The sequence below is a fragment of the Haliotis rufescens genome, unplaced genomic scaffold (assembly GCF_023055435.1).
Source record: "Haliotis rufescens isolate VD_foot unplaced genomic scaffold, xgHalRufe1.0.p SCAF_8, whole genome shotgun sequence".
NCBI lineage: Eukaryota > Metazoa > Mollusca > Gastropoda > Lepetellida > Haliotidae > Haliotis > Haliotis rufescens.
In genome coordinates, this window is record NW_025964372.1 from 47,536,115 (window position 1) to 47,560,490 (window position 24,376).

At 41.0% G+C, this 24,376-nt stretch overlaps 2 protein-coding genes across 6 annotated transcripts in view; both read left to right on the top strand.

The window, feature by feature from the left end:
• The window catches only part of LOC124152768 (BTB/POZ domain-containing protein 6-like), a 76,700-nt gene that overhangs the window by 39,261 nt on the left and 13,063 nt on the right, over positions 1-24,376 (top strand). Inside the window, exons 1-3 of one of the 5 annotated variants that reach the window (XM_048389076.1) lie at positions 2,267-2,422; positions 5,122-5,397; positions 15,400-16,555. The exons of 1 other annotated variant lie outside the window; for it this stretch is intronic. In XM_048389076.1, the coding sequence (XP_048245033.1) occupies positions 5,318-5,397; positions 15,400-16,540 (1,221 nt within the window). In that variant the 5' untranslated portion in view covers positions 2,267-2,422; positions 5,122-5,317 and the 3' untranslated portion in view covers positions 16,541-16,555. Of the gene's footprint in view, positions 1-2,266; positions 2,423-5,121; positions 5,398-10,158; positions 10,248-14,524; positions 14,801-15,399; positions 16,556-24,376 lie in introns of those variants that run through there. 3 more of the 5 variants (XM_048389069.1, XM_048389077.1, XM_048389070.1) reach the window with 3 other exon arrangements.
• The window catches only part of LOC125376847 (BTB/POZ domain-containing protein 6-like), an 89,357-nt gene that overhangs the window by 22,308 nt on the left and 42,673 nt on the right, over positions 1-24,376 (top strand). The gene's annotated exons all lie outside the window — the stretch shown is intronic.

Consider the following 24,376-nt stretch of genomic DNA (forward strand, 5'->3'; position numbering starts at 1 on the left):
CTTTTATATGCCCTCCACAACGCCACCTGGTTGGGCACACAGTCCCTTGAATACAGTTGCACACCTCTTGGAGAAAACAAGTTCCATTGTCATATTTCAAATGAAGGAAATAGGATTTCAGAGAAGGTGAAAAAGGCAAACACTGAATGGCTTACCACTGTGGTTCTGATCAATACAGAGTTCACTTTTGATAATTTAGACATTTTGCTCCCAGCGATTGCCAATGTCATCAGAGCCAAAGCCTATCAACTATTCCTACATGCTTCAAGACAGCTGTTCTAAAACCTCTCATTGAGAAGGCAGGTGAGAGCAGCAGTGAGTTAGCTGCCTATCGCCCTTTTTACAATCTACCCTTCCTCTTCAATGATTCTTGAGAAATGTGTTAAACTCAACATTTCACCACGGGACGTGACAAAGTACTTTTCGGCAATCTCAATGACTTACTGACAAAGATCATATAAAAAATATTTCTTGGCGTTACATTCCACCTTATTTGTAATAAAAAAATATAGATTAAGCACAATCGTTATGTTACAAGTGCAGGGAGTAATTCAAAGTAAAACAATTGACTTTTCTCTCACATGATTGTTTGTACAACCTTAAGCACATGTGGTAACATCCATCATTCCAATAATCCATGTTGTTAAAGAAGAAAGACCAGAACATGAAGTATATCGATACTTCTGTTGCAGAGTAAAGGGAGTGAGTGAGTCAGTATGGTTTCACGCCGCTACTAGCAATATTCCAGCAATATCAAGGAGGGGTACACCATAAATGGGGTTCACACATTGTACCCATGTGGGGAATCGAACCCCGGTCTTCAGAGTGATGAGCCACTCGGCTACCCCACCGCCCCAAAGGAATAATGACCAGTTTAGGGGTTTCTACTTAAATACTGCACAGGGCAGATTCACACGGCTACGTCAAAACGTGAAAGAACCATCACGGCCACCTCTACAACTACGGCAATACCAATACCAGGATACGACAGTGTGGACCATTTACGCATTGAAGGTATTCGCAGTAGACGACCAATTTGAGGTGCCATTTTGACCGACATGCACCGTCGGCTGCGATTGAGACAAGCTTGGTTTTGTGATGAGTCACGTTTTATGTTACACCGCGCGGATGGTAGACATCGTGTTTACAAGCGTCGCGGGGAACGTTATGTACGAAACTGCATAAAGGAAGTGGACAGATTTGGTGGTAATAGTGCGCTGGGCATCATTTTTGTAACTCAAGTTTGGAAATGTCCTGTACGTGTCTACAATAAAATGTTTTCAAGGCTTCACTGAGGCACTCTGAATCTTTATGCATAGATCTAAATATAAAACAGATGTGGCGGTCTCATGGGTCTCGTTTGTTTCTAGTTCAGGTTGGTAAATCAGTGGCAGAGAATTGGCTATTTGATGGTTATTGAAGGATATCAGATCATTGATGCACTGAAGCTTACGTTGAACTTCTTGTCCAAATTACCTTGTTTTGACAATGACAGTCCGAGCGGAAATTCCGATTCATATACAAAAGTTCAAAAAGGTTTTTCATGCAAGCTGGGGCGTGTGAAATTTGACCCAGAGCAATGTCTTACACGAAAAGTTGTTTTTCAAGTGTAAGACACATTCTACTTTTAATCCTCTCATTTCTGTTTGGCAACAGAATGATATTTGTGTTTCTTTGGAGGTGAAATGGTGTATAACGGCATTCAAGATTAGTGCACTTATATAGCAACGTGCTTGCGTGCGTGCTTGTACTAATCCGGACTAATGCCGTTTTTCTAGAACCCTTGTTTTATCCTTTTAATGCCGAGCCCAAAATATAAAATAATATCTGGGTTTGTAGCTGAAGCTGAAAAGATGTCTATTCTCGATGCAAAATCTCCAAAAATGTCTAAGAAGGGGCGGTTGGGTAGCCTTGTGGTTAAAGCGTTGGCTCGTGACGCCGAAGACCCGGATTCGATTCCCGACACGTGTTCAATGTGTGAAGCCCACTTCCGTCGTACCCCGCCCTGATGTTGCTGGAATATTGCTAAAAACCGCATAAAACCATACTCACTCACTATTTCAAAGAAGTTGATACCCTTTGCAACCTCTGTGATTTCTCCAGCTTCACATGGACTTCCAATATCTATTTTTAGATATGTCCACCACTTCTAGACTAGCAGCCTAGTGGCTGGACTACCACACCTTGCTACACCATCTTTAAACAATAACAATCTCTCAATGTCCAGTAATTGTCTTGTTTCTGTGTGAGGCGTGTACATGATTGACAGAGTTGTCTTTCGCATGATAGCAAGTGAGCTCTCATAAAATATACATAAATATATGACATGCGGAAGTGTCAAAACGAAACTAAGATTACAGGTATCCAACAGGTGAAGAGGTTTCTCTCGCTCTCCGTGTTCAAACCATCTGTACCAGACCAGGTAAGGGGTTTGTTTGTTTCTTGTTCAATGCCGCACTCAGCAATATTCCAGCTATATAACGGCGGTCTGTAAATTTTCGAGTCTGGACAAGACAATCCAGCTAGTGACATCATGAATATCGATCCACGCAATTGGGATACAATAACATGCATCAACCAAGTCAGCGAGGTTGACCACCCGATCCCGTTAGTCGCCTGGTAAGGTGTACACTGTTTACACAGCTGTACTGAACGGTGATTTGTCTGGTGTACAGAGAGTGGTGCTATCGACCTGACTGAGTGTATGTATCTGATATATCAAGGGGTTGACACAGTTAATCCTGTTGTATACAAGTAGGATATAACTGTCGGTAGTGCAGGCTATCACACACGTGGTAGCACATCTGTCGGCTGTCACGTCAATAATGAAGTCACTATTTGAGACTAAAATCATGTTGATAGCCGTAATTAACGATGTGTACAAACTCCTCGGCGATAAGATCAGTCTGTATTAGTCTTTACAGAGTTGTATCCCTTTGATTATCTTGGTCAAGTTGTGCAGCTGCCTTCCGTTCAGTGTTATTGATAGAAACTCCGATATAACATTGATGTTATTGAGTCAAGCTCTCGAACTCCGAGGTGTCGAATCCAGGGTGGTGTCGAATGTGAAGTTCGGTCGTGGCAAACTCGATCGGACTTACCTCCATTTTCATCTGGATATGTCGAATAGTTGTGTTGTCTCAAAATAATTTGTGGGCCAGGAGTTAAAAATAAGTTCAACTGTGATGAGTCGAACTTACAAATGTTTAAAAGTGCAACCTGAGTCGAGGTTGAATTTTCATGTGAATGCATAAATGTGGATGTGAAAAACGATTATGTTTCTGTTCCTCACTACAGACTTGATATGTACCTTTATGTAACATGCACGGTATGGTACGTGTCTGCTTTAGGTTGTGTGGCCCAGTCGGATGTGTCGAATCCCGGATAATACAAACTATTTATCTCCTCCCCGGAATGGGACACAACAGGTTTGACTGTAGTTACAGTTTGGTAGATCATTGAAAATGCCACAGCCGCCAGTCACAAAACATATGCAAACAAACTAGGGTTGTCTGTTTGCTTGTTGTTTAACGCCGCACTCAACAATATTCCAGCTATGTTAAGACGGTCTGTAAATGATCGAGTCTGGACCAGACAATACAGTGATTAATATCATGAGCATCGATTCACGCAATTGGGATACGATGACATGCATCAACCAAGTCAGTGAACCTGACCACCCGATCCCATTAGTCGCCGATCACGACAAGCATGGGCTGCTGAAGACGTATTCTACCCCCGATCTTCACGGGTAAGGGTTGGCTGTAAGGTTTGTTGTGATTTGGTTGTCCCCGATGTGATTGTGAAGCATGACTTTTATGGGCTACCGGATACTTCCAGATTTCGCTCAATATCAAGGGGTCAGTTCATCTCATTTCTAACATTGACCTTCGTATTTGTATGGACGTTTATCGATGGTAATAAAAACAGGACATCGGACGTCAAAAGTTCAATTTGCCTTTCGACCGAGTTTATGAAGTTGTGAGTGATATATATGCATTTGGAAATACAGTTTTAATATATTTTTGTTTTGTTTTTGTTTGATTACTCGGCTATATAGCTGCCTCTCACGACGAGCTGATGGCAATCTATGGCAATCTTACCCTGAATCCCCACTGGTCCAACAGTAAAGTTGTATCTTTAGTCTTTGGAGACAGGTTTGAGTTATATGGGTTTTAACCATTTATTAAAAGCTGGGCATGTGGATTTTAGAAATTTGATAAACATGTTATCTTGGCTGTACAATTCCTATATATGCACCTTCCGATAGTGCCATCTACTTTGAATAACATCCTTTTATATCTGGCTTTACCTTCAAGAGAAATTAATTTCATACTGTTCAACTGAATGACATTTCATTGTGAGATACCTATTACAGGTCATTCCTCATTATGTGTAGACAGACATCTCTCAGGTTAATGCTACGAAAACAATGTGAGCTGTTTGTAAACAAACAAAAATTGCCCAGCCATGCCTGTGTTATTTGGGGCGGTGGTGTAGCCTAGTGGTTAAAGCGTTCGTTAGTCACGCCGAAGATCAGGTTCGATTACTCAGATGGGTACAATGTGTGAAGCTTATTTCTGGTGTTCCCGGATGTGATATTGCTGAAAAATTGTTAAAAGCAGCGGAACACCATACTCACTCACTCAAATGTTATTGAAAACAATGAATTGTTAAGTGAATTTCAATACTCATCAATAGAACCTTTACACTGATTTAATGAGGGCTACTGTCTATATATTCTATATCATCTATATATTCTATAATATGTATCTATTTATGTCTTGTCTGTTCAAAGCTAGAAGATCCCTGGTCGCGTCATATCAAAAGACGTTAAATGATGGTACTTGTTGTTACCCTGTCTGGCGCTCGGCATTAAGGGGCTAAAACAAGGACTGGTCGGCTCAGAGTCAGTATACTGTGTCTGAGTGGGGTATTCATGTTAAACTGCGGCATGGTATCTCAGTGAGCTTGCACTATAAATCAGCATCAGTCCGGAGTAGTACAAGCAGCCACACAAACATACACACGTATATGCACGTCGCTATATAAGTTCAATAAACCCAATTTCACCTCACCTCACCTATAATATGTATGTATTTATGTCTTGTCTGTTCAAAGCTACAAGATGTCAGGTGCGAGCCCCAAATCTGGATTAGTCGACAACTGGCAGGCTGGGAAGTCTGTCACAGAGTGTAATCTGCGCATGCTCGACACGGAAGACTTCTGAGACGTCACCTTCCGTCTGGGCTCAGAGAAACAGGTGGTCCGAGCTCACCGCTACGTTCTCGTCAGTCGCAGCTGTGTCTTCCATGCCATGTTCTGTGGCCCCCTGGCAGAGACAGGGGAGGTAACCATCCCCGACATTGAGGCTGACATCTTCAAAGAGTTCTTAAGGTGAGATTAATCTAGCGGTTTTACAAATCATCCATTCCCAAGAGAAAATTGCACCTACCATAATGTATGCTGATTTTATACCTTCTTCTAAATAACTATTTACATGAGCAATTGCTATTTTGATACCCGAGCCACATTAAATATGTTGCTATTTTCCCTCAAGTGTTTCTATTTTTGGTCCCTTTTACAATACTTGTATGTAGTTAACAAACTTAAATAGTAATCAATACCACAAAGTAAGTTTAATTAGACTATTAGGTTAATGTTTTCCAAGGAGTCAGCTTAATAAATTTTTAATAGTGATGGTAAATCATGTCATTTGAGGCCTACCCCACTACACGTGGGTGCCACCTACTACAAAATATAGCATGGAAAGGTGTTTTGTTTTTACTCGGTACAAGTACACTATACACTCTCTCCATGTTACATCTCACAGCGTTGTAGTGGGTTTCACTTATTGTGTCCAACGTCTTAAGGGTGAGATTAATCTGGCGGTAGATAAATTAATACACAAATTAAGATAACACCTTACCTTACGTTTATCTGCTTTAATATCATTGTTTCGAAAATGCTCAGAAGATCATAAACTCATTTTTTTTATTTTTCCTGTCCTTTTTGTTACATGCTACTGTAGGTATGTGTACACAGACAAGGCCACTATCGATGCTGAAACAGTCACAGGACTAAAGTACACCTCCAGGAAATATTCTCTGGATGCATTATATAAACTGTGTGAAACGTTCCTAGAAAAGTCCCTGTCAGAAGACAATGCCTGTCAGATCCTGGAGGAGTGTCATGGTTACGGGGAGCTGGACATGGAACAGAAGGCCCTGAAGATCCTGACTCGAGGAGGGAAGAGAGTCATCCAATCGCCCGGGTTTGTGAAACTTTGCTCTGATTGTATGAATAAGTTTGTTAGGTCAGATGTTTTATATTTGAAAGAGGAGGACGTATTTGACGCAGTGCTGTCCTGGACAAAGGAAAGATGCCGGAAGGAAGGTGTGAGTGACACGCCTGAGAACAGACGGAGACTCCTGGGAGAGATGAGGTATGAGATCCGGTTTACCAGCATCCCCCTGGAGTATCTGGTGAAGGTTGTCGGCCCATCTGGGGTGGTAACAAAGGATGAGAGAGTACGAATAATGGACAGAACCGTAGACACATCTGTTGACATATCTCCATTCAAACATTCACAGAGAAATCCTATTGGTTGGAAACTGAAGGCATCCTGTAAACGAGTGTCTAGTCTTGCGTCTAACATGTTTTGGATTTTGAGAAGTGGGATAAGTGCTATCTCCTTCTCACCTAGTCGGAGTATTTTCCTACTGGGGTGTCAGCTGTCTGGTGGGTGGAATGGAGATGCAGAGTATACACTGACGATCAGAGTGTATGACGCCAATAACGTGGCGAATGATGAACCTTTCGTGAACACAAAGATAACGCTTCACAGCGGGTGCGAGCTGAATGACGTCCTGTTTCCCAGGTTTATTTCCCTCACAGCAGGTGCGACCTACACTCTGTGTGTGGACATGGAGGGACCTGCAACTTACTCAGGTGTGGGAGTAAAGCATGCAGTAACAGTGGATGGGGTACATTTCACATTTACAGACTCTCCGATGTCTACTACAGACACATCAACACAAAGAGGACAGATACCTGGTTTGTTGTACAGTCTCCTGCCGCCATAGGCAGTTCTGGTGTATCAGGTGTGTGTCGCTGACTTTTACACATACGTTACATCTGTGTAGTACAGGGAGTAAATCAACACTAAACAAATTCCCACCTATACAACATGGTTGTTTGCACCTTTCAGAATACATGAGAGGACAAGGAGGTGATTGCTGGTATTTGCTTCAAAATAAATGTTCTTAAGACTTGTAGATATAACCCGTAGGTCTATTTGCCTTTGAGGCATCTTAAATACCGACGTCAAGAGCATAATGTATTGTGCGTGGTTTGGATTGATGCCTGAAGCTGTAGTGCAAGTCTGTAGTGACGTAATGAAGGGTGAAGGTCATTTTGGTTACTCACCGTTTGTAGGGCACGTGAAAACATAAATGCACGTGTGCTTTGTTGTGTGTTTTGTTAATCATACTTCCCTTTGATATTGATCACGACATTGCCGCTGAACTATGCTGTATCTAAGATGTGGTTTTGTATTCAGTGGACCCGTGAAGATCCAGGGTAGAATAGGTCTTCAGCAACACATGCTTGTCATAAGAGGCGACTAACGGTTTCGGAAGGTCATGTCATTGTATCCCAATTACGGAATGATGCTCATGATATCAATCACTGGATGGTCTGGTACAGACCCGATTATTTACAGACCGCCATCATATAGCTGTAATACCGCTAAGTGCGGCGTTAAACAAACAAAATGTGTTCAGTGATAGATTACTTCTATTGTCTTCGACAACAAACGTACGGACTGGTTCTTTGAAAGTCGTAGTGTTAAATCCATTGTAAGTGTGCTCAGTTTAACAACTACAGTCAATCCGATAAGCAATGTATATATTCCTTATGTGAAACATGAGTTGCAAAAGAGTTATTTATACCCAATGATCAATCACCCTTTTAATCAGCCCTCTGTTGCTATTCAAGACGAATGTGTAACTTGTTTATTATAATCTCGTTAATTTTGCCTATAAGCATATATACAGCATATATACAGCAAATGGCAGGGACCTAAAAACCAGTTCGTTATATCCGCCAGTTCGTTATAAGCGTGTTCGTTATAACCGTAGTTTACTGTATATGCATGTATGTGCTCTCTGTATCATTACCATGTCACTTTCTTCATATCGGTGTCAAAGTCTACTGCGAGACATTGCTACAATTGTAATACAGAAGTTGGTCATCACTTTTACAGAATTTATATGAGTTTGTTCTTATGTCTTTATTGTTTTGTTTCTCAGATATTAGCTCAGTTCAATAAAGCGCATATTGCAACCAAAATATGTTCATCTGATGCCTTAATGTATTGCCCAGCTACACGATCTGCTGCGTCTTGTGCAAAGTCCGTCTATTATCTAGCCATCATTGCCTAGCTACGCGATCTGGTAGCATATTTAAAGTACATGGATAGTAGGATTTGCTGCCCCAGCTTGAAGGTCTGATACATATAACGGTAAATGTAAAGTGCATGGATAATCTAGTCTGTGTTGCCTACTTACTCGATCCGGTGCATGTTATGTAAAGTGCATTGATCATCTAGTCTGTTTTGCCTAGCTACACGATCTTGTGCATGTTATGTAAAGTACATTGATCATCTAGTCTGTGTTGCATAGCTACACGATCTGGTCCATGTTATGTAATGCGCATGGATCATCTAGTCTGTGTTGCTTGGCTACATGATCTGGTGCATGTTATGTAAAGTGCAAGGATAATCTAGTCTGTGTTGCCTAGCTACACGATCTGGTCCATGTTATGTAAAGTACATGGAGAACTAGTCTGTGTTGCCTAGCTACACCATCCGGTGTATGGTATGTAAAGTGCAAGGATCATCTAGTCTGTTTTGCCTAGCTACACGATCTGGTGCAAGGTTTGTAATGTACAAGATTCATCAAACAGCTGTAGACTAGGGATTGAATGGTAACAATGAATGTATTGTGTAAATAGCGTCGACACTAAAAGCAAACAGTGACCCGTGCTGTCACCAGAACAGACTCAATATGGATCGGGTGGTCATAATTGATGTTTAAATGGCGTCGACAGCATATGCACCAAGTGATCCATGCTCGTCACCAGGACAGACTCCAATGGGGATCGGGTGGCCACAATGAAAGTTTAAATGGCGTCGACAGCAAACGCCCACAGTGACCCATGCTCGTCACCATGACAGACTCCAATGGGGATCGGGTGGCCACAATGAAAGTTTAAATGGCGTCGACAGCATACGCCCACAGTGACCCATGCTCGTCACCATGACAGACTCCAATAGGGATCGGGTGGCCACAATGAAAGTTTAAATTGTGTCGACATCATGCTCCCACAGTGACCCGTACTCATCACCAGGACAAACTCTAATAGGGATCGAGTGGCCACAACGGACGTTTACATGGTGTCGACAGTATGCTCCCACAGTGACCCATGCTTGTCACCAGGACAGACTCCAATAGGGATCGGGTGGCCACAATGGACGTTTACATGGTGTCGACAGCATGCGCCCACAGTGATCCATGCTTGTCACCAGGACAGAATCAATAGGGATCGGGTGGTCATTTTAACATCCATTATGTTTAAATGGTGCTTGACTTTCTGACCACTGGGAAGTGTCTAGTAACCTTGGTAACAGTGTGTGAGTGAGTCGGTGGTTGTAGCCTTATCTTGGCAATGAACTCATAAGGGGCCAATATTAATGTGAAGGACAGTGTGTTGCGTAGAGGAAGCGTTAACTATCCCGTCATCCATCGTCTTTGACTTCGAATTGGGTTTATAGTCTAAAACCGTTTAACAACCCGATAACTGTTTATAATATGTTACAATTGTATACCGCTGTTCGCGTACACAGAGCACCATCCTCTATATTGCACCACTAAAGCCTAAACATAAAACAAAACAAAAACAGAACAGATAATATAGTAAGCCGAGAGTACAAAGTGTACAAAGAAAGGACGTGACACATTGTACCCATGTGGGGGATCCAACTCAGATATTTTGCAAGGACAACGAATACTGTAACTCATAGGCTTCGTGACGCTACAGCCGTATCAGGAGATAGAGTATCATATGAGTTGTCCCCTGTTATCATCACATGATACGCCCATATACAGATAGTGAATTACAGGTGACATCGATCACACACCTCTTTCGCGTTCACCGTTTTCCAAGGTGTTCCAAGGTGTTCCAAGGTGTTCCAAGGTAAGATATTAACTGTTCAAATGTAACTACGGTGTATTTTATGTACAGTGGGTAATATAGACCTTGCCTCTCCATGTTGAACTCGAGCTATCTCCTCTTTTGACCACTGTCCATGAGAAGCTACACAGCCCACGTCTACACAATAACCTGCATAGCCACTGTCACTGGCATTGCAATAAACTACTTTCTCGGTACATGCTGTCTGAACAAGTGATCTAGATGTTTTCTGCTTTACCTTGTCTGACCAGTACAGAATCATATCTGACAACACTATCTTGCTGTGCCATGAACCTGACATACCAGTGTCCATACTAAAGGATCTTATCATTACTTGTATTTTAGGCCCAAGCACTAATTTCATGGAAATTATTTGACCAACAACAGAAACCACATATCTAACATGTATGCGCCTAAATATTACAGGTAAAGTATGGCGTCTCCAACCTAATATACCGTTCTTGTGGGTACAATAACTGTCATGGAAGTTGTGTCCAGTCAAAAACCTAGCGACTCCACTGTGACTCTGTCTGGTGACTTTTCTACCATTGAAACAAAACCCGGTAATAACAACCTGACGAACATGTCTCATCTTTTGAAGCTCCAGCCAAAATATGGTCTTTCAAAAAAGTAACTATCCCAAACAAAAGTCCCTGTGAGATGAGTAGATATGTGTATAATGATATGCAAGATGAATATCAAACTTTTAGGACAATCACCATGATTGCTATAACACAACGCTGTTTTTCAAAGTTTATCTGCTGGCCAAATTGTAAGTAACTTTTGAGACGACCTTTTACAATTGTTTCAGATCTACCTTGCTCGTACTCATAGTAGTCATCAGTAAGCGTAGTCACATTGATTGTACTATACTCAACTGACAGATCTTGACATGGCCTTTTGGCCGGCTTGACTTGAGCCCCAAATTCCACTCACTGAGATTCCCTGAGGGGCTGTGCAGTTGACACATGGACATGTCCATCTAAAATGTGTGAATCCGCCATATGCAAACTATGTTCCTGACCTTTGCCCTTTCCCACAAAAAACCTGACCTGTGGCTGGATGAATATGCTGCACAAGAGCAGTTAAATCAGCAAACTGCTTGGATCGCTGATCCGCGAGATGACCTACCAGTCGTGTCGAGGGCGTGATGTGTAAACTTCTGACGCAGCTTGCACTGGCAATTCGTTATCATCCTCTGAAGCATCAGGTTTATTGTTAGATAACTAGATGATCGTTATATTCTTGTACTCTCCGTTGGGTGAGAAGAAAGCCCAAGTCAGGCAATATCAACAAGATATTGATGAAGTGTCAATATGGCAACCCATAAGCCAGCGTTACCCGACACATCTCATTCCATTTCCAGCTCCTCGAGTGATTTTCAATCTGTACTTTACTAAGAAAGTGTTATCCCAAATATAACATTAGTTACATTTGACCACATTCTAAAATGGCATTGTGTATTCATAGCTTTCGGCCATGGGAGCCGTGCCAATTTACACTTGTCAGGGGGTACTCAAAGTACGTGATCTCGACTACCAGTTGTCGGACTTTCATTTTTGTGGAAGCCTCGGTGACTGAGTGGGTTAGATCGCTGACTTTGTGTGCTGGCGATTAGGTGCCTCACCCTGGCAGGTGTGGGTTCGAATCCCGGACGGGTCTCAACCCAAAAAAGTACTAGAATCTGTACTTTACTAAGAAAGTGTTATCCCAAATATAACATTAGTTACATTTGACCACTTTCTAAAATGGCATTGTGTATTCATGATTGACAGAGTTATCCTTCGCATGACAGCAAGTGAAGCACTCATAAAATATAGATATGCCATGCGGAAAGGAAACTAAGATTACAGTTGCCAACAGGTGAAGAGGACTCTCAGGCTCGCCGTGTTCAAACCATCTATACCAGACCAGGAAGGTGTTTGTTTGTTTGTTTGTTTTTTGTTTAACGCTGCACTCAGCAATATCCCAGCTATATGACGGCGGTCTGTAACTAATCGAATCTGGACAAGACAATCCAGCTAGTGACATCATGAATATCAATCCACGCAATTGGGATACAATAACATGCATCAACCAAGTCAGCGAGGTTGACCACCCGATCCCGTTAGTCGCCTGGTAAGGTGTACACTGTTTACACAGCTGCACTGAACGGTGACTTGTCTGGTGTACAGAGAGTGGTGCTATCGACCTGACTGAGTGTATGAATCTGACATATCAAGGGGTTGACACTGTTATTCCTGTAATATACAAGTAGGATATAACTGTCGGTAGTGCAGGCTATCGCACACATTGTAGCACATCTGTCGGCTATCACGTCAATAATGAAGTCACTATTTGAGACTTAAATCATGTTGATAGCCGTAATTAACGATGTGTACAAACTCCTCGGCGATAACATCAGTCTGAATTAGTCTTTACAGAGTTGTGTCCCTTTGATTATCTTGGTCAAGTAATGCAGCTGCCTTCCGTTCAGTGTTATTGATCGAAACATTGATTTTATTGAGTCAAGCTCTCGAACTCCGATGTGTCGAATCCAGGGTGGTGTCGAATGTACAAGTCCGGTCGTGGCAAACTCGACCGGACTTATCTCCATTTTCATCTGGATATGTCGTATAGTTGTGTGGTCTCGAAATAATTTGTAGGCCCAATAGTTAAACGTCAGTTCGACTTACCCTGATAAGTCGAACTGACTAATCTTTACAAGTGCAACCTAAGTCGAGGTTGAATTTGCTTGTGAATGCATAAATGTGGATGTGAAAAACGATTATGTGTATGTTCCTCAGTACAGACTTGATATGTACCTTCATGTAACATGCACGGTATGGTACGTGTCTGCTTTAGGTTTTGTGGCCCAGTCGGATGTGTCGAATCCTGGATAATACAAACTATTTATCTGCTCCCCCGAATTGGACATAACAGGTTTGACTGTAGTTACAGGTTGGTAGATCATTCAAAATGCCACAACCACCAGTCACAAAACATATGCAAACAGACTAGGGTTGTCTGTTTGCTTGTTGTTTAACGCCACACTCAGCATTATTCCAAATATGTTAAGGAGGTCTGTAAATGATCGAGTCTGGACCTGACAATCCAGTGTTTAATATGATGAGCATCGATTCACGCAATTGGGATACGATGACATGCAGCAACCAAGTCAGTGAACCTGACCACCCGATCCCATTAGTCGCCTCTTACGACAAGCATAATCACCTTTTACGACAAGCATGGGCTGCTGAAGATGTATTCTACCCCCGATCTTCACGGGTAAGGGTTGGCTGTAAGGTTTGTTGTCATGTGGTTGTCCCCGATGTGATTGTGAAGCATGACTTTTATGGGCTACCGGATACTTGCAGATTTCGCTCAATATAAAGGGGTCAGTTCAACAGATTTCTAACATTGACCTTCGTATTTGTATGGACCTTTGTCGATGGTAATAAAAACAGGACATCTGACCTGAAAAGTTCAATTTGCCTTTCGACCGAGTTCATGAAGTTGTGAGTTATATATATGCAGTTTGTTTTGTTTTGTTTGATTACTCGGCTATATTGCAGCTATAGTCAGTTGCCTCTCACGACGAGCTGATGGCAATCTATATTCGTACCCGGAATCCCCACTGGTCTAACAGTAAAGTTGTATCTTTAGTCTTTGGAGATAGGGTTGAGTTATATGGGTTTTAACCATTTATTGAAAGCTGGGCATGTGGATTTTAGAGATTTGATAAACATGTTTTCTGGGCTGTACAATTCCTATATATGCCCCTTCCGATAGTGCCATCAACTTTGAATAACATCCTTTTATATCTGGCTTTACCTTCAAGAGAGATTAATTTCATACTGTTCAACCGAATGACATTTCATTGTTAGATACCTATTACAGGTCATACCTCAATATGTGTTAACATATCTCTCTCAGGCTAATGCTACGAAACCGGTGTGAGCTATTTGTAAACAAACAACTTTTGCCCAGAAATGCCTATGTTATTTGGGGCGGTTGTGTAGCCTAGTGGTTAAAGCGTTCGTTAGTCACGCCGAAGATCAGGTTCGATTACTCAGATCAGTACAATGTATTAATCTTATTTCCTGTGTTCCCCACTGTGATATTGCTATAAGCAGCGTAACACCATACTCACTCACTCAAACGTTATTGAAAACAATGAATTATTTAGTGAATTTCAATACTCATTAATAGAACCTTTACACTGATTTAATGAGGGCTACTGTCGATATGTTCTATAATATGTATGTATTTATTTCTTGTCTGTTCCAAGCTACAAGATGTCAGGTGCGAGCCCCAAATCTGGATTAGTCGACAACTGGCAGGCTGGGAAGACTGTCACAGAGTGTAATCTGCGCATGCTCGAAACGGAAGACTTAAGTGACGTCACCTTCCGTGTGGGGTCAGAGAAACAGGTGGTCCGAGCTCACCGCTACGTTCTTGTCAGTCGCAGCTGTGTCTTCCATGCCATGTTCTGTGGCCCCCTGGCGGAGACAGGGGAGGTAACCATACCCGACATTGAGGCACACATCTTCAAAGAGTTCTTAAGGTGAGATTAATCTAGCGCTTTTACAAATCATCCATTACCAAGAGATAATTGCACCTTCCGTAATCAATGCTGATTTTATACCTTCTTCTAAATAACTATTTACATGAGTAAATGTTCTTTTGATACCCGAGCCACATTAAATATATTTTTTACAATACTTGTATGTAGTTAACAAACTTAAATAGTAATAAATACCACAAAGTAAGTTTAATTAGACTATTAGGATAATGTGTTCCAAGGAGTGAGCTTAAGCAAATTTTTCATAGTGATGGTAAATCATGTCATTTGAGGTCTACCCCACTATGCGTGGATGCCACCTACAACAAAATATAGCATGGAAAGGTGTTTTTTTTACTGGGTACAAGTACACTGTACACTCTCTTCATGTTACATCTCACAGCGTTGTAGTGGGTTTCACTTATTGTGTCCAACGTCTTTAAGGGGAGATTAATCTAGCGGTAGATAAATTAATACACAAAATAAGATAACACCTTACGTATTCTTTATCTGCTTTTATATTAATGTTTCGAAAATGCTCAAAAGATCATAAACTCATTTTTTTACTTTTACCCAGTCCTTTTTCTTACATGTTACTGTAGGTATGTGTACACAGACAAGGCCACTATCAACGCTAAAACAGTCACAGGACTAAAGTACACCTCCAAGAAATATTCTCTGGATGCATTGTATAAACTGTGTGAAACGTTCCTGGAAAAGTCCCTGTCAGAAGACAATGTCTGTCAGATCCTGGAGGAGTGTCATGGTTACGGGGAGCTGGACCTGGAACAGAAGGCCCTGGAGATTCTTACTCAAGGAGGGAAGGAAGTCATCCAATCTCCCGGCTTTGTGAAACTTTGCTCCGATTGTATGAATAAGTTTGTTAGGTCAGATGTTTTATATTTGAAAGAGGAAGACGTATTTGACGCAGTGCTGTCCTGGACAAAGGAAAGATGTTGGAAGGGAGGTGTGAGTGACACACCTAGGAACATACGGAGACTCCTGGGAGAGATGAGGTATGAGATTCGGTTTACCAGCATCCCCCTGGAGCATCTGGTTAAGGTTGTCGGCCCATCTGGGGTGGTGAAAAAGGATGAGAGAGTACGAATAATGGACAGAACCGTAGACACAACTGTTGACATATCTCCATTTAAACATTCACAGAGAAATACTATTGGTTTGAAACACAAGGCATCCTGTAAAAAAGTGGCTAGGCTTACGGCTCACCGTTATCGTAGTTTGAGAAGTGGGATACGTGCTATCTCCTTCTCACCTAGTCGGAGCATTCTCCTACTGGGGTGTCAGCTGTATGGTGAACACTGGAGAGATGCAGAGTATACACTGACAATAACAGTGTATGACGCCAATAACGTGGCGATTGATGAACCTTTCCTGAACACAAAGATGACGCTTCAAGGCGGGGACGAGCTGAAGGTGCGTCAAGGCGGGGGACGGCTTAATGACGTCCTGTTTCCCAGGTTTATTTCCCTCACAGCAGGTGCGACCTACACTCTGTGTGTTGACATGGAGGGACCTAACACTGTCTGTGGAGAGGAAGGAAAGGATGCAGTAACAGTAGATGGGGTACATTTCACATTTACAGACTCTCCGATGTCTACTACAGACACATCAACACAGAGAGGACAGATACCTGGTTTGTTGTACAGTCTCCCGCCGCCAAAGGCAGTACTGGTGCATCGTGTGAGTTTGGCTGAATTTTGTTGGCAATTACAAAGCAGATAGCAGTCAGACGTTGGGCCAACGTTGGGCCAACGTTGGCTGAACATCGTTTGGTCAACGTTGGGCCAACGTTTCTTTGCCAACGTTAGGCCAACGTTGACCCAACGTTGGGACAACGATGTTCAGCCAACTTTGGACCAACGTTGGGCCGCCGGCCAAAATGACGTTGGGCCAACGTTGATAGCCAACATAGACCCAACGTTGATGGCCAACGTTGACCCAAAGTTAGATTACGCCTTTTTTATTCCTCACTACCTCCCAGGCAGCCTGAAATGTTTGTACCAGTCTTGTTAAGACATCAGGTAACAAGCAATACGTTCTGCAAGCTAAATTCATTCTGAACACTATCCATGAAAGAGCATGCCAATGAAATTTGTTCTCTTCTGGCAGGGTACCTCAGCATGCATAGTTTGAAATATGGCGAAGAAAAAAATTCAAAATTACATGTACAATTTAGTGATATAATATTTACTTTCCCCAAAACCTTTTTAAGACATAGTGCAAATTGTTCACAAATGTTTCAACACTATTAAAAGATATGTGATTTTCCCATGAGTTTGCAAATTAAAACTATCACCCAGCAGACAATAAGCCCGGCACAAATTGAAAGATTTAATATTTCTTGGCCTTACCCAATACCTTCAGCATTGAGGAGCAACGCTGAGACAAGCAAAATAGTCCATGCGTCAGATGTCCTATGATCCATATCCTTGATCCATTAAAGAATATGACAGCAACAAAGTGACACTAAAATTCTGGATTCAGTGACCTTTATTTATTAGTTAAATGACAAGTCAGAACTTGGGCTGAGTGGTTGAGGAGCCTTTTCAATCATCAGATGTAGAGTGAGAAGAACTTATCACAGGGATGATCTTCAACTGTATCCATGGTCTTTCCTCATTGTGCCTTGCTAACTGAATAAAAAAACAATGACACAAATATAATAAAAATGACAAGGCAAGGAACATATTTTTGACATAAACAAATGGTTGCATTCCCCCAAATAATAATGTGATGTCTGAAATAATAATGTGATGTTTCAGCAGTGCTACCTCCACCTCCACATCAAACTTTGCACTGAACTTCTCCTATTGGAATAGAAACTACTCCAAATTGGAAAAGAATCCATGTATTTCTTTTCAAGTTATAAGTTGCACAAATGTTGAAGAAAATAATTCTAATTTCAAAACATGTAAAAAATCATACTGTTTTATAAAATACCCATATCAAAATCAACCTTTGCCCTGCATCTCTCCAATTAATATAAAAAGTGTTCCTTTGTATCACATTCTCAAATAAACCAGCAGAGATAAATCTCATTTACTAACAGTATGTCATCAGCGGTGTTAACTTTGACAAATAGTTTCATCAGCCTATAGAAATCAACTGTAATTATTCAAAAGCAGTAACTTTGCCTTTCTGCATTGCAAATGCAAAATAACATATGTTGGCGGAGTTTCTAAAATCTGATGTGAAAAATAAACAAATAAATGAAAAATATATATTTCCAAATAAAATAAATAGTTCTCATGTTGCAAGCATGAATGTTGAATATGATTATGAATTGACCTTCCAATCAGTAATAGAACTGTTAACACTTTGTGGTATTTAATTAAAATCGTGATTATAGATTCTATTTAATCTTTTTTTTAAAATAACACCAATATTTTACATATTAATATGCCAGGATATTTATATATGTTCTAAAATTCACAGAGATAGTGACGTTGGGAAAATTAACAAAATGCTATATCTGAGACAATATAAGACAAAGTTGAAACATCTCTGTAAATATTTATTGAAATATATTATTCTCAATCGGAGATGATTTATTGACTATTTCGTACCCAATTTAATCCAATACGTTCCCTTAGTTTTAACCATAACTCCCCGTAGTAGTAAATCATTTCTTAATATACACAAATAAATAATAATCAATCCCTTTCAAATAACAACAAACACGATCCCACGGCCACTGATTGGTGATCGAAAACTGAACTCGCGGTGTTGCCGACAACAAGGAAAAGCTCCATACATGGATCAGCAGGAGTCTGCATGGTATTATTATATCATGTACACGGAATGCTTTGAGTTTTAGAAGCCTCGTTCTCAGTTGTTCAGTTTAATTGATCTTTTTCACCGTAAAGTTAATTGTCACAAGCGATAACGAATTTCACCTTTTCAATTGAGTTTGCTTGTTATTTTTAAACATATGCGAGAATAGGAACAACCAGTATTCATTTACAAATACCATAGTCAGTAGTCATGTGGTTGCTCGCTGTCCGGTGACCTCCAACTGTTAGAAACAGCTAAGATCAACACTGCAACTTACGACATACGGTGCACATTTCTTTGCACTATCATGTCCTCTCGATCACGACAAACTTTATGATACGGACAAGCTCGATTTTTTTGGAAACGCTAGTAATAATATGCTATATTTGCAAGCAATCAGAGTGACATATTCCTATTCGGCTTCGGTCATGAAGTTAGTGAACGTGGTGTTTTCAATTTCTGGAAAATAATTACTCGTGTTGATATTTCTGAATGTACAATGGTTGTTTTTTCTCGGGTACTGTTGGAACATTATAACAAGACATTAATTAAACACTTACCTCTATATGTATTCGAAGAAAACAGTATTCCGATGATCGAGCCTGTGCTTGTGTCGCGTCGTCTGCTCGTCGAGAGGCGCAAAAACGCAGCGCCCTCCATGAGAAGCTGTCAATTAAGAGTAGCGCCCCTTGGAAATAATTTCCGAAATGCGAACTGACGTTGAAACAACGTTTGGCCAACGTATGAAATCCGACCGCGACATTGCCAACCTTTGCCAACGTTGGGCCAACGTCTGAATGCTAACTGGGATATATATATATATGATAATTTGATATCAAGCAAACCAGATCATCTTCAATATGATCATATTAACAGGTTTAATCCCATGAAATTCCATCTGACTATCAGTGACATCTGACTTGAACTCATTGGTGATGTAGACTACGTTATATCTGTGTAGTACAGGGAGAAAACCAACACTAAACCAATTCCCACCTATACAACATGGTTGTTTGCACCTTTCAGAATACACGAGAGGACAAGGAGGTGATTGTTGATATTTGCTTCGAAATAAATGTTCTTAAGATTTGTAGATATAACTCGTAGGTCTATTTGCCTTTGAGGCATCTTACATACTGACGTCAACAGCATAATGTAATGTGCGTGGTTGGATTAATGCCTGAAGCTGTAGGGCAAGTCTGTAGTGACGTAATGAAGGGTGAAGGTCGTTTTAGTTACTCGCCGTTTGTAGGGCACGTGAAAACATAAATGCACGTGTGCTTTGTTGTGTGTGTTGTTAATCATACTTCCCCTTGATATTGATCAGGACATTGCGGCTGAACTATGCTGTATCTAAGATGTGGTTTTGTATTCAGTGGACCCGTGAAGATCCAGGGTAGAATAGGTCTTCAGCAACACATGCTTGTCGTAAGAGGCGACTAACGGTTTCGGAAGGTCATGTCAATGTAACACAATTATGGAGTGATGCTCATTATATCAATCACTGGATTGTCTGGTCCAGATTATTTACAGACCGCCGTCATATAGCTGTAATACCGCTAAGTACGGCGTTAACCAAAAAAAAGTGATAGATTATTTCTATTCTCTTCAACAACAAACACTCGGACTAGTTTGTTGAAAGTCGTAGTGTTAAATCTATTGCCAGTGTGCTCAGTTAAACAACTACAGTCAATCCGATAAGCAACGTATATATTCCTTATGTTAGACATGAGTTGCAAAAAAGTTATTTATACCCAATGATCAATCATCCTTTTAATCAGCCCTCTGTTGCTATTCAAGACGAATGTGTACTTGTTTATTATAATCTCGTTAATGTTGCCTATACAGTAAACTAAGGTTATAGCGAACTCAAAGAGACCACAAATTCAAGTTCGTTATAACCGTAATTCGTTATAAGCATATATATAGCATATATACAGAAAATGTCAGGGACCTATAACCCAGTTTTTTATATTTCCCCCAGTTCGTTATAAGCGTGTTCGTTATAACCGTAGTTTACTGTGTATGCATGTATGTGGTCTCTGTATCATTACCATATCACTTTCTTCATATCGGTGTCAAAGTCTGCTACGAGACATTGCTACGACTGTAATACAGAAGTCGGTCATCACTTTTACAGAATTTATATGAGTTTGTTATTATATCTTTGTTGTTTTGTTTCTCAGATATTGGCTCAGTTCAATAAAGCGCATATTGCAACCAAAATATGTTCATCTGATGCCTTAATGTGTTGCCCAGCTACACGATCTGCTGCATCTTGTGCAAAGTCCGTCTATTATCTAGCCATCATTGCCTAGCTACGCGATCTGGTAGCATATTTAAAGTACATGGATAGTAGGATTTGCTGCCCCAGCTTGAAGGTCTGGTACATATAACGGTAAATGTAAAGTGCATGGATAATCTAGTCTGTGTTGCCTACCTGCACGATCTGGTGCATGTTATGAAAAGTGCATAGATCATCTAGTCTGTGTTGCTTACCTGCACGATCTGGTGCATGTTATGAAAAGTGCATAGATCATCTAGTCTGTGTTGCCTAGCTACACGGTCTGGTCCATGTTATGTAAAGTGCATGGATCATCTAGTCTGTTTTGCCTTGCTACACAGATATTTACCAGATATTTAAAGTACACGGATCGTAGGATTTGCTGTCTAGCTAGAAGGTCTGGTACATATAACGGTAATTGAAAAGTGCATGTAGGATCTAGTCTGTGTTGCCTCGCTACACGATCTGGTTCATGTTATGAAAAGTGCATACATCATCTATTCTGTTTTGCCTAGCTACTCGATCCGGTGCATGTTATGTAAAGTGCATTGATCATCTAGTCTCTTTTGCCTAGCTACAGGATCTTGTGCATGTTATGTAAAGTACATTGATCATCTAGTCTGTGTTGCACAGCTACACAATCTGGTTCATGTTATGTAATGCGCATGGATCATCTAGCCTGTGTTGCCTAGCCACACGATCCGGTGCATATTATGTAAAGTGCAAGGATCATCTTGTCTGTGTTGCCTATCTACACGATCTGGTTCATGTTATGTAAAGTACATGGAGAACTAGTCTGTGTTGCCTAGGTACACGATCTGGTGCATGTTATGTAAAGTACATGGAGAACTAGTCTGTGTTGCTTAGCTACATGGTCTGGTGCATGTTATGTAAAGTACATGGAGAACAAGTCTGTGTTGCTTAGCTACACGATCTGGTGCAAGGTTTGTAATTTACATGATTCATCAAGCAGCTGTAGACTAGGGATTGAATGGTAACAATAAATGTAATGTGTAAATGGCGTCGACACTATAAGCCAACAGTGACCCGTGCTGTCACCAGGACAGATTCAATATGGATCGGGTGGTCATTTTAACATCCATTATATTTAAATGGTGCTTGACTTTCTGGCAACTGGGAAGTGTCTGTAGAAACCTTGGTAACAGTGGGTGAGTGAGTCGGTGGTTGTAGCCTTATCTTGGCAATGAACTCATAAGGGGCTAATATTAATGTGAAGGACAGTGTGTTGCGTAGAGGAAGCATTGACATTAAGTGGGAGGATGAATTTTGAAAATTGACTTCTCCTATCCCGTCATCCATCATCTTTAACTTCGAATTGGGTTTATAGTCTAAAACCGTTTAACAACCCGATACCTGTTTATAATATATTACAAGTGTATACCGCTGTTCGCATACACAGAGCGCCATCCTCCATATTGCACTACTAAAGCCTAAACATAAAACAAAACAAAAACAGAACAGAAAATATAATAAGCCGAGAGTACAAAGTGTACAAAGAAAGGATGTGACACATTGGACCCATGGGGATCGAACCCAGATATTTGGCACGGGCAAGGACAACGAATACTGTAACTCAAAGGCTTCGTGACCCTACAGCCGTATCGGGAGATAGAGCATGACAAGAGTTGTCCCTCGTTATCATCACATGATACTCGCATTAGCGGATAGTGAATACGGAAGTTGTTTAACTAGAATTACAGGTGACATCGAACACACCCCATTTCGCGCTCGCCATTTTCCAAGCTCTCGTTCTCAGGTAAAATCTTATTACTATGTGTTTCATGTACCGTGGGTAACATGGACCTGGCTGCAGCCTTTGGTGTCTACATTGCATAACGGTGAGGTGAGGTGAAATCGGGTTTAACGTCGCATCCAAGATTATTGCACTTATATAGCGACGTGCATATACGTGTGTGTGTTTGTGTGGTTGCTTGTTCTAGTCCGGACTGATGCCGATTTATAGTCCTTAGTCAGTGAATTCAGCATTGTCTTGATCTACATTTTGACAGACGATACGTCACTAGGTTGGTTGGTTGGTTGTTTAACGCCGCACTCAGCAATAGTCCAGCTATATGACGGTCTGTAAATAATCGAGTCTTGACCAGACAATCCAGTGATTTATATCATTAGCATCGATCCACGCAATTGGGATCGATGACATGCAGCAACCAAGTCAGCGAACCTGACCACCCGATCCCGTTGGCCGCCTCTTACGACTAGCGTAGTCACCTTTTACGGCAAGCATGGGTTGCTGAAGATCTATTCTACCCCGGAATCTTCACGGGTCCGTCACTAGGTAATAATGCTGTATCATTACAAAATTATAACCTGTACACCTGTGTACTGCGGTCTATGGATAATATAAGTCATCGAGCTCGATGGGTTTACGATGGGATACGTCCATCTTACGTCACTGTAGCCTGATATGTAGGTATCAGTGTTCAGTCTGACACGTCAACGTCTACAAGATCATATTGCTTGTAGATATACTATAGGTAATTAACTTTAAGAGTATATCAATTCCATTTATATTTAGTAAATATTTATATCAGAAATATTTGAACAATATTGAGTGTATTTTTCACTGGTATAGTAATTCATAAACGCATGTTTATGATATAGTCGGAATCGTACAATGGGCTCTGCTAGTAGCAGAGACTTCTTATGATTATGGAAATAGGGTAATGTCGCTTGTAGTTGTGGTGTACAAAGAGTCGGAGTGTGGGGCATGTTGGGAAATGATGATACAGGCATGCATGACCCGTGACAGTAAGGTGATGCATGCAACATTGGAAACAGATAATGAAGAACATCGTATGGCTTCTTGTGTACAGTAAGTAATTGTATTCTATGTTGTTTCAAGCAAACATCCTCAATACTTGTGTTTTATGACACTCTGAACACTATTATATTGAAATGGGTCCGCCCGTCACGTTTCGTTTCCGGAGCAGAACCAAAAAAAACATGAGAGATATCTGAACCAAACTTGGCACATTGATAAGTCTAGTGGTGAACTGGTGCCTTTCGATAGTTTGGAATTTTAAAAAATATTTTCGAGTTTCCATAGGAACGACTTTGACTTAGACTACAAATGGTGGTAGTGGTCCTTTCCGGAGCAGATCTTGAAAACCGTACAGTATTTCTTGACTTGCAGACATGTCATGTTTGTGGGCGATATGAGTATTTCATACTTATTTCGATGACAACACGAGGTGGCACTTTAACATTGGGTGAACGGTGACGCAGTTCAAACACGGTGAACACGATGGTGGAGCCTACGAGGCGTGTTGACCAAGGCTAATAAGGCATTCAAGGCCTTAGTAAAACTTTTATGGTAGAAAAATCATGTGGAGGAAATTTCCAAATTCGACGCGTCAGTGACCAACATGATTTCCGAAAGGCTAGTTTGCACTATATGTTCCCTAGTTTGTTCAGGTGAACGCTTGACATGCCCCCATCATGGTTATACCGTCACCACT